Source organism: Pocillopora damicornis, chromosome 4 (assembly GCF_964200805.1).
Source record: "Pocillopora damicornis chromosome 4, jaPocDami1.2, whole genome shotgun sequence".
Taxonomy (NCBI): domain Eukaryota; kingdom Metazoa; phylum Cnidaria; class Anthozoa; order Scleractinia; family Pocilloporidae; genus Pocillopora; species Pocillopora damicornis.
In genome coordinates, this window is record NC_142673.1 from 6,946,098 (window position 1) to 6,964,752 (window position 18,655).

Sequence of the window (18,655 nt, forward strand, 5' to 3'; positions counted from 1 at the left end):
TGTTTTCCGGTGAATCAGAAATGTTAAATTCTCCCTTCCTCTCGCTTACATCAAAAATTTACGCGCTCATTCTGAAGTAAAACACACACCTTTTGAAATATTTAGTGTTGTTTATTACAGATGTTTTATTGATTTATTGCCAGTTACATATGAAGTAAAAAAATATTCATTATATTTTTGTACAGTTTCCTTTAGAATTAAGAGGAAGACAGAAGAAAATAAAAGGTCTAAGAAAGAATCGGCGTGGAAAAGAAGGAGAAGTTTGCTAACATTTCGAACTGCCGCGTGCAGAACTCTTGCAGACGATTGAAACTGGTTTCGATGCAAAATGTAATTGATTTATTTTGAGTTGAGTACTACAGAATAAAACAGCTGCGAAGCCCTTCATGGATGGTGGGCGGATCCTTTTCCAAGGTTGACATTTTTGAGGATCAATTCTCCACCCTTAAATAGCATTAAAAATTAACCATCACAAGTAAGGGATCAGGGGGAATTGTCAACCTTGGAAGGAAGAAAAACTGGAGGTCGATCCACCACCGTCCCCCTCTACGCCCGCCTCTCACAAACAGTTGCTATGTAATTTGAGACGAGTTTAACATTGTGGTACGACATATTGTAGTAAGCATGCGTTTAGTTTGATCATCTCAGACAAACATAATCTTACAGCACGCATGTGTATAAAAGATGTAGTTTACCACAAGGATTTACTTGTTTGAAATTACAAAACAACTGTCTATGAGAGGTGGGTGTGGTGGGGTGGCGGATCGACCCCCGATTTTTTTCGTTCTTTCCAAGATTGACAGTTCCCCTTGGTCTCTTACTTGAGATGGCCATTTCCCGCCGAAAGACTTAGGAAAATGTTTCTTCAAAACACAACATGGATGCACATCCGTACTTTACGTTATATAATTACACCAGAAGGACAAAGTTGACGGAGGTTTCTGGCTACCCAATTTACACTTATTTTCGAGGTTGAAGTCTTTCTTTGGCCTCTTTCGTGAAAGGTTTGAAATACCTGCGAAGTAAGGAGAAAGCAACGAAATTCTTAATTTCTGTAATATTATTTTAGATGGCTTCATATCTAAATTACAACTTTCCCTTTAACTTTACCACCACAGTTGTACTCACCAGATTGTTAATTATCCAGGTCTCCTTAACGTTTTCAACTTGTAATCTTCGCTTTACTGAAAAGAAATTAAAAAATGCAAGATGTTAAAAAAAATTCCTATTCCGCTTACTTTTCAGTGACATTTTAAATACAACAAAATTAAATATTTCCTTTCAACTAAACGAAAACTACGTAAAAGGAGAAAAAGTTTTCACATAATCTGGTTGTACTTAAAATAACATTCCTCGCCAAGGTTGAGTGTAAATGTGCAGGCCAACTACACAGCTCAGAAATAATTCAGTAACGTTTCATTCAAATTTGGTACTTTTTACCTTGACGGAGAGGAATGCAAAAAAAAAAAAAAAGGAAAATTTTGATTCCTTCAACAATAACAAGTGAGTTGGTTAATTACCAAAAGGCAACATGTGCTCTTGAAGATAACTTCTCACCACCTGCACAGTGTTTGATCATTTGGCGATAAGAAATCTAAGCTTCAGATCAAGAGTTCAAATGCAACCTAAGAGATTTAAGTCAAACAACCTTTTTTCCGGAAAAGCATTCAAAATTCATTGACAAATTAAACCCATTGCAGTGAATACCAGTAACAATCCCTTTTTTGTTTTCACAAGGCTGTTTATCACTTGATGACTTCGAAATTTTTAGATTGGAATCAACTAGTTCTGTGACCTATTAGTAAGAGGCATTGAGGTGATTCTTCGGAGAATCACACACCATTGGTTTGTCCTTGATATGGAGTGCTGCTTCGATATCCCAGGTTTACGGCCACAAATGCTGCACTGAACTATGGTCTTCTGTTTTTGATCTATGATACTGCTTTGAGCAAATGCAATCATTTGTTGATTTGATTATTTTTACATAATATTGCTGTCACACAGCCAATAACCAGAAACGTTTCCACCCTTACATGATATTTGCAAGAGTCAAAACACTCTTGATCGATGGAATGTTGTTAGTCCATGGTACTATTAGACTATAACAATTTATCAGAGAAAGAGTTGAAAAGATTTTCTTTTTTTTAATCTCTCAGTGATCAAAGAGTCAGTTAATGAGAACACTTCATGAAAACATGAAAACCGCAAATGTTGTTTCAAGTTTCAATTCTTTTAACAATTCTTCATAATCAACAATTGTGTTTGTCCAAGTCCCAGGTTAAGTCTAACTATTTTCGGCTGAATATCTCCAAATCAATCAAATAAAAAACCTTCAAGGCCGAATACACTGCACAATACACACATCTTATTCAATGGTTTTAATGTAATAAGCACAGACATTTTGCAGGTAACGGTTTTTTTTTTTTTTTTTCCTGAGCCCCTCTGGGGCAGGGGAAAAATACGAATAATGAGAAAAATGTCCCACTTGTTATATGTTGAAAAATTGTATGATTTTCTAGCATTTTGGCTTTTAGTTTTAAAAATAAATCCTACACCCAATCTGAACATTGTGTTGATCACGTAAGGTGAGTGCAAAAGACCAAAACAACACAAAGAAAACTATGAGAGTGTTCTTTATGACCAGCAACGAGTTTGATGTGCTTAAAATTTTGCTGCTTTAAAAAGTCATGCCTAAAAAAAACTGAAAAAAAAAACAAAAAAGTTTGGATCGTTTGGTAAAACCACTTAAAATACACCAACCTCTGATGCCCTAATAGGATAAATTGATGTACAGTACTATTGATCTAATAAAATGACAAAATAAAATGAAAGCACTGTTACCTTCCACTTAAATGTCGTTTCTCTTGACAGCATGACAATCCTTAGGATCCAACTGCCTCTAACATCAAGATGAGCCGTCCAAAAGTTTCTGGTCAATGTATTTCAAAGGGGATCAACTTCTCATTGGCATATATTCTTCAATCCAACAGGGACATGATAGGCTTGCTATTAAACACCCATCTCTTGTACACAGTTCAAGATCCTTTCAGCACAGTAAGACAATCCTGTTCCCAAAACAACTTTCACACTCTTCTCTTTATTTTTTGGTGGACCAAGTCTTAGCATCACAGATCAAGACTGAGGAAGAGACTTTGTGGATGATGCTAACACCATTGTGGATAAGCAATTAGTCACCCATCTCTTGTGCACAGTTCAAGATCCATTCAGCACAGTAAGACAGCCCGGTTTCCAAAACAGCTTTCACACACTTCCCTTTGTTTTTTTGATAGACTAAGTCTTAGTATCGCAGATCAAGACTGAGAAAGAGACTTTATGGGTGACGCCAACTCCATTGCAGGTCAGCTCTTAGTCACTCCATCTCTTGTGCACAGTTCAAGATCTGTCTAGTGCAACTAGACAGTCCAGTTTACCAAAACAGCTTTCACACACTTCTCTTTGTTTTTTGGTGGACCAAGTCTTAGCACCAGAGATCAAGACAGAAGAAGAGACTTTATGGGTGATGCCAACTCCATTGTGGGTCAGCAATTAGTTACCCATCTCTTGTGCACAGTTCAAGATTTGTTTGACACAGTATGTCAGTCCAGTTTCCAAAACAACTTTGACTTCTCTTTATTTTTTGGTGGACCAAGTCTTAGCATCACAGATCAAGACTGAGGAAGAGACTTTATGGGTGATGCCGACTCCATTGTGGGTCAGCTCTTAGTCACACCATCTCTTGTACATGGTTCAAGATCCGATCAGCCCAACAAGACAGTCCAGTTTCCAAAACAGCTCTCAAAAGCCCCTCTTTGTTTTTTGGTGGACCAAGTTTTAGCATCACAGATCAAGACTGGGGAAGAGGCTTGATCAATGGGGAAGATTCCATTGCAGGTCAGCTATTAGTCACCCATATTTTGTAAACAGTTCAAGATCCTTTCAGCGCAGCAAAAAAGTTCACATTTCTACAAGCTCTCTGTCTTTTCTCTTTGCTTTTTGGTGGATTGTGTATTGTTTCATGTTGCAGCCACAAGTTCAAACAACCAGCCAAAGGACAATCACCTCTATCACCTAGGAAGGAAATTATAAGAAATGGTTAATAACTATTAAAAATTAATTAAACAAATTAAGTTGAAACTTCCTCAATACATATTGGACTTCTGGACTTGGAGAGCATGGCAAAAATGGAAAAAGGAATCAATCAATCAACATGTCTATTTTAGAATGGTATTTAACCCTTTATACTCAATATCAGCAATCATATTCTCCATACTGTTCTCTGTACATTTACTAAGGTGCTGATGAGGAGAATTTGCCTGGCAATCAAGAGCTTCTTCAGTTGGTGATCATTTCCTTTATTCTCATGACATTAATGTGTGATTCAGTGGTGATATTGTAAGGAGAAATTAGATGCTAGTCACTCTTAGGGGTTAAAGGGTTGAGAGAGATCTGAAATGGAGTTATCCAGTTGCAACTCTCTAAATTGTAACCATAATGATTAAAAATTGCCATTTTAGTAATAAATATAATTTAGATAAAAGATAACTTGATTTAGGAAAAAAAGAAGTCATCACCTCTGATAATTGACTAAGAAGAAACAAAAACTGGAGTAAACATATTAAAATTGTTTCCCTTTTCTGGTTGCTCTAATAATTGCAGTGCCAAAATATACTTAAAAACTCCACCTTTGAACAGGTTTAAATGTACTGAGTTCTCTTTTTAGCACAACACTTGCAGTCAAACCAGTACTGACTCTTTAACTCCCAAGATCTCATTAGCAATTCTCCCTACTGTTTGCTATACAGTTCTTGTGATGTTGGTTTGGAGAATTTGGTATTGGATCAACTTACAATCCCCTAATTGATCTTTTTCTCCATTCTCCTTTCTTGTCTGCTTGATATTATATTGATACTGTAAGGAGAATTCTGTCTTGGTCATTCATGGGAGTTAAAGGGTTAAGCAGTCACCAACAGAGAATGGTGGGGTGACCATTAAAATACAAGTTGACAGCTTAACACAGGATGACCAGCAAATGACTTGCATGATCTCTACGCCTAATATTTGTCCTAACAATCCAAAGAATAGACTAAGATGATCTGCAATGCATTGAAGACATTTGAACCAAAAGTACTGATTGATTCTGGGAGATAAACAGGGATTAATTTATATGAGAGATTATCCTTACTTCTCTTTGAGTGGTTTGGTTTGATTGGACTATTCATTTCACATGAAAGACAATACAAACAGACCATTGGGACTCTGCTGTCAAGGATGACCATGACCTTATAATAATGGCCACTACCTGACAAAGGAGAAAATTACACTACCTCATGAAAAAAAGAATTTCAGTACTTTGACAACTAACTGCTTAACCTCTTGACTCCTGTGAGTGACCAAGAGAGAATTTCTCTTGACAAAGTCTATTCAATTTCAAGCACAAAAGTGATGGGATTAAAGAAAAATATATAGATTAGGGAATCACTAGCTGATCCAATATCAAATTCTCAGAACAAACATCATAAGAATTCTATGGCAGACAGTACAGAGAATTACTAAATAAATGTAATCTTGGGAGTGAAAGGGTTAATACAGTGTTGTTTAATAAAGATTTGACTGTAGTGTGTTTAGGGTTTAAATGCCTAAGATCTATTCACCATATGCAATGAATCAACAAAACCTTTTTCATAGCATTTCACATAATTCTTTTAAGAGATTTAAGCTGCACAATAACAGTGATATTTCACATTGGACTCAATATAATAAGTCTGATTGGTAAAGAACATTCAATCAACAAAATATCTGCAGTGGATACTGCATTTATTATGTCAAATTCAAAATATACCAAATTTTCAGGCCCCTTTTCAGTGTAGTTTTCCCAAACTTTTGCAAACTCAGAGAGAAGTGTCTTTTTAAGGCAGATTCTTTATAAAATGTACAACACAATTATTGAATTTAGTTCACACAAAATATTATGAATTATCAAACCTCTTGTTTGTGTTACATGTATCTGTCTCAGCCTTCTGCTTTGGTAGATAACTCAGACCTCGGTTTGGATTATGTATGAAATCAACCTCATCCAATAATTGCTTCGTGGATGTTGAAATATTCAAATATCTCTCTTGGAGTCTGTTACAATAAAAGAAAAAGGATCATCTCAAAGATCTATAACCATGCATTGCAGCAAGTTATCCTAATTGGCTTGTGCTTCATGCACATTCATAACCACCGAATGTTCCTGCAGTGTAACTCTACATTATAATGCACCAGTTCCTAAATTTATAATCCCTTGGAAAAGAAAAATTGGGCAACATGCTTCAAAGTCACAGGGACCCACCTGTAAATATTACTTACAAATAGTAGTTTGAAAATCAATGATACCCTTTTGAAAATATCAGTGAGTAAATTAATGATTGATAAGGAAGTGCTTGAAAAATTTTTATTCTACATTTGTAGTTGACAAATTCATAACAGGCCATTTTAAGAAAGGTACTTTCAGAGTCACAGCACAGAAGAAATTTCACAATTCAAAATGAAATCTTGCTTTTGAAATGTTAAGTTTAAACAGCCAAATTTGATTTGACTTTTATAGAATGTAATTTCTTTCAGAATGTGTGATAAGGATTGTAAGTGCCCCTAAGGCACGGGTTTATCCCTTGTTTTGATTTAGTAATCGTTTAGTTAATAATCTGTAAAAGTCACACTAGGTGCCTCGTCACGCGTTCCGTAAGTGGTATCGCATTTCCAAACAGAACAGATCTATTGTGCAATTCAATAATTCGATCGATTTCGCAAGCACACGTGGTTTAATAGAAAGAAATTGTCTGTCGTTTTTATCGAAGGAAGGAAAGGTCTTTTTGTGTCAACTCTCGCCAGATCCGGCAACAATGTAAGTTTAATTTACCTCGAGTGTTTCTATAGCTAATTTCTTGTCCCTAATTTTGTGAATCAATTATTTTTAGCTTCACGGTCAAATACGACATTTAATAAAGGAGGCGTTCCATGAAAGAAATTGGGGCGATATTTGTTGTGTCGATCAGTGAGATTCGTACGGTCCAGCTAGCGGCGATCAAGCGTCGCTATAGGATAATGCCTCTTAAGTGAGTGCTTTGATACGTTGTAGAGAAAATCTTAATTTGATTTGGCTTTTATAGAAAGTAATTTATTTCAGAATGTGTGATATGGATTATGCTTCTTAAGTGAGTGCTTTTATACATTGTAGGGAAAAGCAGAAATCTAGAGGAGTTAGTTTCTCCAATAACTTCTTGTATGGGAAAGCAGCTACCCTCTTGGAAACCGTGCATAATATGCTACTCCTTTTATAGAGCAGTATGTTAATAAAAAACACACAACTACTTAAAAATTGCATACACTCTGCTCACCAAAATATTTCATTGACAAAATGAACATATAAGTATGACGCTTCCCCTTTTCAAAGAAATATTCAAAATGTGAGACTAATAATAAGTGCATCAAAAAAAGGAAATACAAATTTAAATTAAAGGAGTTAAAAAATCACATTTTAGTCAACTCCTTTGGGAACTTTCAAAAACATTTCCTCTTGCCCATGGAAACTTTGTGAGCATTCACTTTTTGGATCAATATTAGTATCTTGGCAACCGCCCACCTACCTCTCCCCTAAGCCAACAACAGTCAATTGATAACAAGTTAGGGTTAATGTTGGGTTAGGGGAGGGGTAGGTGGGCAGTTGCCCAGATACTGATATTGATCCCACTTTTTTAAGTCTACCAGCTACAAACACATTTCTAGAGTGACTACCTTATAATTTCTAAAAGCCCTGAATCAAACATTAAGGTCAAATAAGAAAAAGGAAATGATCACCAACAAAAGAGGGTCTTCATTGTCAAACAGAGTCTTGTTGACAGTACCATAGTAAATGTATAGAGAACAGTATGGAGAATATGTATACTGACGTTTGGATGCAATAAGCTAACATCGCAAAACAAATGCAAAAAATATCTGAATTTCCCACTAAACGTTTAGAATATTTCAAACAGGCTACAAGCTTACTTAGAAGCAAAGCATATAACTTGAGTTAGGAATAAACTGGATGGAGAAAACAATTTTCCATGCAGTTTTCGACTTTTAGTCTTATTATGCTCACCTACAACACACATGGTCTCCATTTTAGTCTTCTCCAACCAGTGTTGCTATTGTTCCATCCTAAGACCACAATAATATATAATAAATATATAATCTGAGAGGCAGCTGATATTCGAATTGCCACCTTCCGCCTGGCTTTGTATTAAAAATAACAAGATTTGTCCATCATTGCGTCTGGCCACGTCGCCATTTTGGCTTTACTTCACTTGTGCCCAGTACTTCTCGATAAAACGCGTCACGCTACATACGAATTTTACGGCTCATGGCCAGAGGGATAGGATTAATATGGGTTTATCGAATATTTATGACAGGACATCGTTTTGATTCACGGACACGAGACTTTGATATTACTATATTCACGAGCGAGTCTGGGAGATTAAAGGCATTAGGATTTTAGTCACTCTCTTAGCTTGGTTTTTCGGTTTTGGTTTTTGCGGTTTGCGGATTTTCCCCTCTTTCAGCATTTTTTTTTTTGGTCCTCGGCCAAAAAAAAAAAAATCCAAGAGGTCTTTCGGAACTGGTATACAATAATTTCCTCTAGTAAGTTCCCGGTGACGATTAAAAAATGTAGCAAAATGTATCTGTTTGTTTCGTCTGTGTAACCGCACGTTATACTATTTTACTGTCAATTCAAGCTACACGTAACTGATTACCAACCATTTCAATTCAATCTTGGAATTTGAGTTTAGGTTCTCAAAAATTTCGGATTTTCGGGAGGTTCTCAGTGCCGAAGGTTATACTTTTGCGATCGCAAAACTCCTCTAGGGTGGGGTATCGTGGTTATGTAGAGGACTTTGGCTCTTTTTCTCAATTCAAAAGGACATTAGAAGACGTAGGGCTGATAATATAATTTATATTTTGATATATATATTTTTCGACTTTTCGCTGCAACAGCAGTGAGTAAAAGGCATTAACATGCGTTATTGACATGTTTCTATTAATACTATCGAATTAACAGGAGTATCTATAAGAAAACAATAACTGCTGGAAACACCTGCCGGTCACTTCAAATCTATTCCCCCTTTCCCCCATCCATGAAGAGTATTTTTAATTCCGGCATTTAGCAACGGAAAAAATGGACATTGCACCCTCAAATCTTTGTCTGTGTCCAGGGCTTCTGAGCATGAATAATTTTGCGTTGGAGCTCTAGTCTCAGATTTCTTCGTAGTTCATCCTCCTTTCTCTTGTAACTAAGCTCTATTGCATTTTTCTCGCCCTCAAATATTTTAGCGAGTTCATCTTTCTGAATCCTCAAACAATCCAGTCCTTCCTTGAGTCCATCTATACTCTGGAGCAGGTAAGCTCGTTCATAAGCATACCTCGCTCGACATTCGTCTTCGGTAAGTTTCCTAACCGTCATTTTGTCTTGTTCGAACCTCTCTGTCATCTCGGCTTTTTCTCTTTCAAATGATTTCAACAAAACTTCTTCTTGTTTGCGTAGCACGCTCAGAAGTTCTTCACGATCGAGGTTCGTGTTACCATCGCAACTGCCTTCTCCTTGAACTTCCAAATTTCCGCGCTCTCCTGAGCTTGCACCCAGGCCCTTTAGACAATCACAGTCGCCCGGATGTTGGAGCGCATCTCGATGGACATGTTTAGTAAAAAGATCGAACGATTTCCTAAGATGGCGGAGTTCATTCAGAAAAAAATCCTTCTCCTCGGTGAGAACCCGGATGAGGTCGTCTTTTGTCTTAATAATCTCACTGTACTCATCCCTCAACTTGGTTTCAAGGTAGTCTTTCTCTTTAATAAATGCTTTTTCCATTTCTTCTCTCGCTGGGTGAAACTCATCTTTCAAAGCCTCCAGCTGTTGATGCAAAGTTTCATAAAATTCTGTTTGACTCGAAGAATCTTCTGTTTTTGACTTTGCGTGTACGGCTTTTTCAACACAATCTCCGCCTTCGTTATGATTCTCGGCATCCTCTCCTCCTCTCGAATCGTTATCGTCGGATTTACAATCAGCTTTCAGCTTCTCCATTAGCTGACGGACTTTTTCTGACTCTTCCCCGCTGTAGCTGTTCCAGAGGAGGTAAATATCTTGAAGAAAATCTTGCCAAAGACTACGATGTGTCGAGGAAAGCTTAAAACCCGGGACGCTTTCAAGTTTGGGGAACGAGCTCTCCTTGCGAAAATTTGATTCCCATCGGAATTCACTTCATCATAGTCAATATTTTGCAAGAAGCTGAAAACGACAGCAGGTGTTAAAATAAGTCTTCAAGGTTCTTCGTTACCCTTTGTGTGAAGTAAAAAATACCTGTATTATTAAAGGGATAATTTGCGTAAATGACAAACTCTCCGACTTAGCAACCATCGAAAGCGACAGAATCCCCTTATTAAATTTTCATGAAAAGTAGTTTGGAAGGCCGTCTCGTTATAATTTCTATGCTCTTTTTTCAAAACCTCGTTCGATCAAAGTAACAGACATGGCTTCTTTCTTACCATGGAAAACAAAGTACTTAATATAGTATCAACTGCACGTCTAACCCACCTCTACTCTCCCGAGCCAATTTTCTCAAAGCAAAACAAAACAAAACGAGTATTTGTGTTAGAAATGTGGGCTACTGGCCAATATTAATTCTATTCATCTGAAACGCTCTGAATACATAAATAATATTAACCATTTTGTGGTTTTTATTTTCAACTAAAGCTTTCTCTATTTCACCAATAGTGCGAAGAAAACATGAAGTGTAAGATTCATTAACAAAGTAGAAACACTGAGAAGCATAACTCGGTTATTCAAACACCTTGTGGCTCTTAAGCTGACATTTTTGGGAAGGAATTAATAAAAAAGCCTAATTAATAATACACAGATCAGAGAGGCTATTTAGATTTTCTATTAACACAGTGACAACTTTGGAATAAAAAAATTACCTCAAGGTGTTTGTAATAAAAGATGACGAACGAATCATGTAAAGTAAACCTTCAAAACAGCCGTTGGAATTTGTGAAAACCTGTAGATATTACCATATATTCCTTGACTTGATAATCGTAAATGTTTTCATATATTATCGATTGCAAAAGCATTGACATGTAAGAAAGCGTTTGCAATGAACGATGAGACCCTAAAGCTCTTCATGTACACATGTACACGATACCTACCATTGGTACGTGGTGAATGATGGAAGCTATTCACGCTCTCCTGGAAATAAAGGATTTCGTGAAGGGTGAGAGATGTGAACTGATTTTGTATCTGCACAAACATTTCCCATAAAACCGTTTGGTCTCATCGTTTTTGGATCATGTTTTTGGGGTGTCAACGTTTTTGCAATTGAGCGTTTGCGTGTGCCCAGGCGCTTGTAATGGTAAAATCATGGCAAAGTTTTCATAGTATCATTTCACATGAAAATTTAATCGGCTTTTAAAAAATTGCTGTGACGGTTTTTCAAAATAGTTTTTGACGCCTACCGGTTGAAAGGACCTCACTTACGCATGCGCCTTAGAGCTCTGACAGCGGTTTGTGACTGAAAGAGCAGAAACCCGAATTTTTAAGCTCAGGCCGTCTACAGAACGCCAGAGTAATAAGGCGAGAGACAAATTGTTAATTAGGGCAGCCTACATATGTTTGCCGCTTCTAAAATGAGTACCATAAATCTTGGCACGCTCCTCTACTTTTTAAATTTTTTTTTTATTCTACATCCCTTTAATGTGAAACAATGCCTGATATTGGTCTTGGTGTTAAAAGTAGTCACCACAAGATAACATTGTGTGGGAAGAGAGGGTGAATTCCCGAGAATTCTACCAGATATGAATTACAAGACTTCTATTTATCACGTTGAATAGAGAGTTGTCGACCAACTGTTAAGGGAAGGCATGCCAACCAATTCAGTCTATAAGGGTAGCCCATCCTAAATTAGGACTTCAACCTCTTACATACACTGCTGTCAAAAACCTTACTGCTGAAAGGAAAATGTATTAGTAAATTCAGTAAAAATTAAAGGCGGAAGTTATCATAAAAACCTGTTCAACGTCATTTCCCAAGAAACGTTCTAAATGGTAAAAATAGCCATTTGTACCCCGAAGAGCAAATAATAACAGCATTCAGATATTTTAAAAACTGTTTAGGAGTCTTTGTTTGAGCAACAATGGAAAATTGTATGTTCTGTCCATAACTTAAATATCAAAATATTTGAATTTTGTTCAGAGAGATAAAAAATACTGAACAAAAAGACACTGTACATACTGCACAATTCTGTTACTGTAAAGACTTGTGCCAATCGACAGAGATCTGTAAACGTTCCACGGTGTAGATTACAGATTTCGTAGACCTTTAAAATCGTAACATCGTGTCGTATGAACAAGTTTATCAAAGAACGCACTGAAATCCTTCGAAATCCTTTTTCCTTTCAAAAACCTGAATTGCTAGGACAGTCCTTAAAAATACACCGGTAGTTTTCCCCTTTTGCTCTTCCGCTGGAATTTTGACCGTCGTAGATCTCTTTAGAACCTTTGGTTACGTATCTATCTTCCAGCCTCGAGTCGAAATCTTTGTATCGATTATCGCGTATTCCGTCATCTTTGTCATCGTACTTAAAACCTATGAATTTTGATGACGGGTTATATGACGAACCTTCCAAACTCTCTTTATCGTGTCCACTGGCATATTTGCTTTTGTATGTGGAGTCGAGGTAGTTTGAGGATGCGCTGTATGAAGCATCACCAAACTCCTTGTTATCGTAGCTTCTGCTTCTGTGTTCGGAATCGAAGTATCTTGGTGATGAGTTATATGACATAGGAGGTAGCTCATCGTGGCTGCACAAATCTCCGATTAGATTGTGAAGAGCTGATCTCTGATGACGCAGTTGCTCGTTCTGTAAATGTGATGTTTTCTGTCCATCTTCCAAATCTTGCAAACTCTTTTCTAAGTTATCATTCCTCATATGCAATTCCTGAATCACTTCCCCTGACATTCCTGCCATACTTTCCACGTCCTGCATCTATGAGAAGAATCAAATATAACGTGATTTTGATTGATTTTTATTGCTCTATATTGATTGATTGATTGGTCTATAGGACATGAACCATACTTTCGACCAATCAGGTGAAAAACTGAAGCCAACCTCAACTCGGTTATTCGCGTTTTCCTGCGCTTTAGGCCATTTGTCGCCTCCACTCCGAGTTTCTATTAGCTTTTTGTGATATGTTCTCTGGTTAAACTGTTACCCTTTTATCGCTAGAACTGACTGTGTCCCTGAGATGGGGTGCAACTGAGATCTTATTATATGGTGACATCAATTATCATGATGACAGAGAAAGGAGAATCGTATTGTGTAAAAGGTTCCCAACCTTCTCATTTAAACGTGTAACGTATTCATTCATAGCTTCCCTAGCCAGGGAAAGCTTAGTCTCCAACTCCTTTTTCTCCACCTCCAGTTGAGCGATCCGGGCCGGGTCCATAGCCACTGATGAGTAAGACAAATCCTCTCTGCTACCTTCAAATTGAGTCCTGATGATCTGACCAATGGTGAAAATTTCTCTTTCGATTCTCTTTAGTGCATCAAGGTCCAGTTCTCCACGAGAGCTAGAAAGCTCTCGGCCAGTATGCAAGAGCCTATCTTGTAAGCCCTTAATGTTGTGAAGACTTTCAGTCTTGCGGGTGGATATTTCTGTCTCAAAACTGGTAGCCTAGAATGAGAATGATGAGTAAAATTGCTAGTAAATATCTGTGGGCCTTATTATCAACAAAAGCGCTTTATTTCCCATACACAAAGTAGATGTGATCACAAAGTGAAATCGTCAAGACTTCAGGCGAGGCATTTTAATTCTTAACAGAAAGGGTAAATAACCTTATTGATTCAAAACTGACACCGTTACAGGCTCACACGCAGGGCGTTCGATAGTGAGGAATGAGTTAAAGTTACTTTCTCTCGTCACTTCTTGAGTTTTCTGCTGAAGCTGCTCTTGGTTCGTGCCATGTATCAATACTTACACTTACAGAAATTAATCTATTTTCTCACCTTTTTTTTCTCATTTTTCAGTTTTTCCAACAGCCGTTCCAATTGATTTTGCAATTCTGAAGTTCTTTCTTTCAGGGAAGAATTCTCAGAGACCAGGCGCTTGATTCGTTCAGTTTCGTCACTTTTCTCTGAGGGCTTTCCTTGTTGCTAGAAACGGAGAAAACAGTGTTATAGTGTCATATGGTAAAAAGAATTAATAAATTTGTGTAGAGTAAGCTGTCGGACAAGTTGTGAGCTCACCGAAGTTTGATGAAGTAGCTCAATCTTCTTTTGCTCCAAAGTTTTGATTTTCAGTTCCAGTTCCCTGATGACCTGAAGAAGTCTGTTCTTTTCTCGTAATGCTGCTTCGTATTTTGCCTACAGAACAGAAAAATATCTCATAAATTACGATCAATACCTACACAACGAGGACGTAGTCGATATGTCAGGTCGACATACAATTACAAATTAGACTAACAGCTTCCATCAGTCAGAGGAATTCATTCTGCAATTTTTTTGTGAAAAATCGTAGTAAATCGGCATTCATTGTTTATTTATCTTTCTATTTACAAGAAAAGCTATCAAAACTAGACCACCAAAACTAGATTGACGCTCACCTTGTATGAAGAATCCTGGGTGTCATATCTTGCCTCTAATTCATGCTGGGATTTACCCTGCAATAAGCCAACATAATTTAGGATAAATATCGGATAACTTGGCCTTTCAAGGATAGCCGCTGATAAATCAGAACGGTTGTTAATCTTGCGGTTTTAAACGACAAAGAGCTATGTGCCTCGAGTTATGCTAAGTATATATTTTGTCTGGGAAGCCAAACTTTAGAGATCCAGCAAAAGCAATAAATACCTTGGAAGGAGAAGACCATCACTATGAATACAGAGACAGAACAAATTATTTACCTTTTGTCTCGGGCTCAGTACACTCCGTTGGCCTTGAATGTCATCTTTATGTCTATTGGAATCTTGTCTTCTCTGTTCTCTTCTTCGCTCTGCAGTGAGCTGAGTCTTGGTGTCGTAGTCTATTGAGGTCTTTTCAGCTTTGGCTGCTCGAGCCTCCAGCCCCCGTAGTTTCTCTTCCAAGTGCCGATCGGTGTTTTCGAACCTTCTGGCCCTGTCCTCATGAGTATGGAAGCTTGTCTGGTCATTGTGAAGTCGTTTTCTATCATCCTCTTTTTCGGTTTTCATTTTACTAGTCTCCTCAACCTGCTTGGTTCGGGTCTTGAGCCTTAGGTCTTTGTCCTGGTTTGCTTTCAGGAGTCTTTCCATTTCAGCCTTGGCTTCCTCTTTGTACTGCTTATGAAGGTCGATGTTTTCCTCCAGCGCTACAATCTTGGCTTTTAAACCTTTATTTTCACTTTTCAATGCATCAATCTCAAATCGTAACGCCGATTCGTTGTCTGTCGGTGTGTGATGAAATGACATGCTCCTGGCCTGGGGCTCCTCCATTGATCTAGTTCCAGAGTCCGAGAGTCCAACTTGACTGTTGCTTGGCAAAGCTCGTTTTTCATGATACACGAGGCTGGTGTGAAATTGTGACTGCAAAGTCGAGTCATTCTTAGAATTATAATCCGTACCTACATGCTGTCCATGGATACCAGTGACAGCAGGTTGATCGACATGGGAGTTGCCAGCTAACGTTCCGGTCCCTACACTGTCTTGCTGAGGGTGTTGTAGTTGCTGATACGATTGCCAGTAGGAAGGACCTGCTTTATCACTGGCAAAATCATGCTTTTGTTGACTACCAGTGAAGCCACCTTGAACACCACAGGAGTCGGCATCATATGCTCCTGTCCACGTGATTTCTGTCTGTGACCGTTCTTGTTGTGAATGCTGATACGATTTCCAGTTAGTAAGACTCGTCACATCTCTGACACCATCAGAGACTTCTCCACGATTCGCTGACAATCCAACAGTTCCACTTCCGAGTTCAGCCTGACGGTTTCCCCTTTGATGTTCAAACACTCCTTTACTTTCTGTTTCACCAACACGCACGTTCTGTAGGTGCCCCAGAGATGATCTCGTCCACTCATCATCACTTCGTTGCCTTTGCGAATTGTCTACTTGGCCTTTTCCCTCGACCCTTAGTCTTTCTCTTGTTTTAACAATTTCATCCTTCTCCACCTTAATTTTCTCTTTTTCTCGATCAAGCTCTTCCTGTATCTGTCGTCTCTCAGATTGTACTTTTTGATCAAGCGCCTCTTTTTCGGTGTGGAATGTCTTATCTAGTTCCGTTTTATGATCTGCTAACAGTTTTTCAAAGTCATCCTTCAGTTTGCCACTGAGTCCTTCACGTCCTTTTGAAGTCAATGTTTCCTGAAAAAACGTTATTTCTTCGTACACTCTGTTTTTCTCCTCAATTTCAAGGCGTAGTACCTCGATTTCTTTCCGAAGGCGTTCGTTTTCTTTTCTATTCATCGATTCACCGTTGACAGATTTCTCTCTCTCTCGCTCTAATTCCTTTTCTACATCAAGTCTCAACAGCTTCTCTTCCTGCAAACTGTCCTCAAACGCCTTACTCTTTTCTTGGAATTCTTTTTCCATTCCAATTTTCTCTTGTGTCATGTTAGCTTCAAATTCAGCACTGGATCTCTTCAAGTTACTTTCGAACTCAGAGAGGCGTAGATTGAAGCTACTCTCCATTTCGAGTTTCTCATTATTTATGCGCTGTTCCATTTCTGATTTTTCACGTATCGCTTCTTCTTTCACGCGTGAAATTTCCCTCTCTAACATGACTTGATATTCAGCCTCCAATTTTTCCTTGAGCTCAATTTTTTCTCTTGCAAAGTTTTCCTCCATTCTTCCTTGCTCGGTTCCTAATTTTTCCCGAAGTTCTTCTAACTTCTCCTTATAATACTGGTCAAGCTGTTGTCTCTCTTCACGAAATGACTGAGTCAGTTTGTCAATCTCTTCAGCGAAGTTCCTCTGCATTTCCATCTTCTCCATAGACACATTCTTCTCAAGCTCTGCTCTCTCTGTTCGTGTCGCCTCGTCCCACTCTAGTTGTCTGCTCCTGAATCCTCGCAGAGTTTCTTCCATCCTCTTCTTGAAATACACTTCCAACGTAGTTCTTTCTCTTTCAAATATATGCAGCAGCTCTTCTTTCAAGGCCTCTTCCTCACTCTCGTTCAGTTCGATCCGAAACTCCTCTGTTACTGAACCATCGATCTCGCCGCTTTGTTGACTTACACTGTCACTTTCCCCAAAGCCACTGTCCTTGCTGGTTCGCATACCACTTTCATTACCATCTTGTCGGTAAAATCTTCCTGCTGCCTGGCTACTTGTTATAACTCCAGATGACGAGTAAATCATTTTCTGTCTTCCTAAAGGGTGACTGTCCCCTGTAAAGCTCTTTGGTTTCTGCTCGCCATCGTCAATGACTCCACAAGAGTCCATTTTCCTTCCAACATGGCTGTTTGTTGTTTCCGATGCGGAATAGGCTATCTGGCGTCCCCCAGAGACGTATTCATGGTTGTTTGAAGCTTCTTTACTGCTGTATATTTCAACTTCTGTTACTCCATACCCTGACGATTGTTCTTTGCCATGCTCACTACTTACATTGGCTGATAACGAGTGCATCAGGATTCGCCCACTGCTCTGCAGAACAGGAATGTTTGATTTCATACTGACCTTGTTTTCATTCCTGTTTGAATGCATTGCAGCAGCCACAAGCTCTTATTTCATAGACTGATGGAACATACGCATCAGAGAAAACCTGAAAATTTTACCTTAAATGTACCTACTATACTCAGATATTCAATTTACAGCGCTCTTCGAATAGCCAGAAAAGCAAAGAGAAAGAGATTGAATGAACTATTCATCGCAATTTTTATGCCCATGATTTATGTTTAATGAGTAAAATTGAGGTTTACGCCACCAGTAGCGTAGGCCACCGAGGGTATAATAATGTCACTAGGGAAGTTATAAACAAAAAATGTTAGTGAGTTCCGCTGCAAGTAGAAAATCGTCACTCACACGGCGAATTAAATCAACTGCCATGCCACCAAAATTGAGATAAAAGTTTAAATTAACGGGTCCAACACGAGAAGAACAAGCCTGTTACTCACACATCCAATTGTGGTTTCTTGGAATACCACCTTACTTGGTACAAGTTGCGGTTAAGGGACAATAAAGAAATAAATTATAGTATTTGACCTACAAGTAAGAAATTTCGCTCGAAAAAACCATAGAAATTCAATAAATAAAGAATCTGCGGTTTCAACAAAACCACATAATACACCGAGGTAAGCTAATTTTAAGGTGTCATTTAAAACATTTCCAACTTATTTCACGCTATTTTCCGCGGTTACAAGTATTCATCTAAATTTTCAAGGAAAATGGTAGTGCGGCGAAAGTATGTATCAGTGTATATTCATAGATATCGACCCGTCCTTAGCAATTTGAATCTTTACGTTAAATGCATTAATTGAGTATGGATATCTACTTCCTTAAAAACACAGTCGTGGATCACTCAAACATTAAGTTGATGGCTTCATTTATGTTTTTTCTTCTTTTTCGTTGCTTTGAAATATTTCCAAGGATGGTCCAATACAATCAATCCATTAGGATAGTTATTTCTGATGTATGTAA

At 38.1% G+C, this 18,655-nt stretch overlaps 3 protein-coding genes and 1 long non-coding RNA gene across 18 annotated transcripts in view; 1 reads left to right on the forward strand and 3 right to left on the reverse strand.

The window, feature by feature from the left end:
* The window catches only part of LOC113679082 (uncharacterized), a 121,973-nt gene extending 120,751 nt beyond the window's left edge, over positions 1-1,222 (forward strand). For all 14 annotated transcript variants that reach the window (XR_016186012.1, XR_016186010.1, XR_016186013.1 and 11 more), the window contains one exon: positions 186-1,222. The gene's annotated coding sequence lies outside the window, so the exon portion shown is untranslated. The remainder of the gene's footprint in view (positions 1-185) is intronic.
* Positions 91-8,338, reverse strand: LOC149046647 (uncharacterized). Of its 2 annotated transcripts, XR_016186026.1 has the most exons (5): positions 8,120-8,334; positions 5,983-6,123; positions 2,842-4,068; positions 1,129-1,184; positions 91-1,015 (listed from the first exon to the last, which is right to left on the reverse strand). It is a non-coding gene; the product is annotated as an uncharacterized LOC149046647 (long non-coding RNA). The 2 variants fall into 2 exon arrangements; XR_016186025.1 differs by lacking the exon at positions 5,983-6,123 and having other exon boundaries at positions 8,120-8,338.
* Positions 8,339-8,952: 614 nt separating this feature from the next.
* LOC113679096 (uncharacterized) lies at positions 8,953-11,445 on the reverse strand. Its single transcript, XM_027196044.2, has 2 exons — positions 11,218-11,445; positions 8,953-10,350 (listed from the first exon to the last, which is right to left on the reverse strand). Exon 2 carries the CDS (start codon positions 10,094-10,096, stop codon positions 9,209-9,211), a length of 888 nt encoding a protein of 295 aa, XP_027051845.2. The 5' UTR covers positions 10,097-10,350; positions 11,218-11,445; the 3' UTR covers positions 8,953-9,208.
* A 290-nt stretch (positions 11,446-11,735) lies between these two features.
* On the reverse strand, positions 11,736-17,869 carry LOC113679094 (uncharacterized). The gene is made up of 6 exons (XM_027196038.2): positions 14,969-17,869; positions 14,669-14,725; positions 14,313-14,429; positions 14,073-14,219; positions 13,402-13,740; positions 11,736-13,052 (listed from the first exon to the last, which is right to left on the reverse strand). The coding sequence occupies exons 1-6, from the start codon at positions 17,720-17,722 to the stop codon at positions 12,462-12,464; spliced, it is 4,005 nt and encodes a 1,334-aa protein (XP_027051839.2). The 5' UTR covers positions 17,723-17,869; the 3' UTR covers positions 11,736-12,461.
* Positions 17,870-18,655: the final 786 nt, after the last annotated feature.

Bases quoted from the DNA above. Each gene is read 5' to 3' on its own strand.
- LOC113679096 (XM_027196044.2), bottom strand. From the start codon at position 10,096: ATGGAGAAGCTGAAAGCTGATTGTAAATCCGACGATAACGATTCGAGA.
- LOC113679094 (XM_027196038.2), bottom strand. From the start codon at position 17,722: ATGCATTCAAACAGGAATGAAAACAAGGTCAGTATGAAATCAAACATT. The intron at 14,726-14,968 runs GTAAATAATTTG...GGCTTATTGCAG, and splicing joins TACTGAGCCCGAGACAAAAG to GGTAAATCCCAGCATGAATT. The intron at 14,430-14,668 runs GTGAGCGTCAAT...TCTGTTCTGTAG, and splicing joins CCCAGGATTCTTCATACAAG to GCAAAATACGAAGCAGCATT.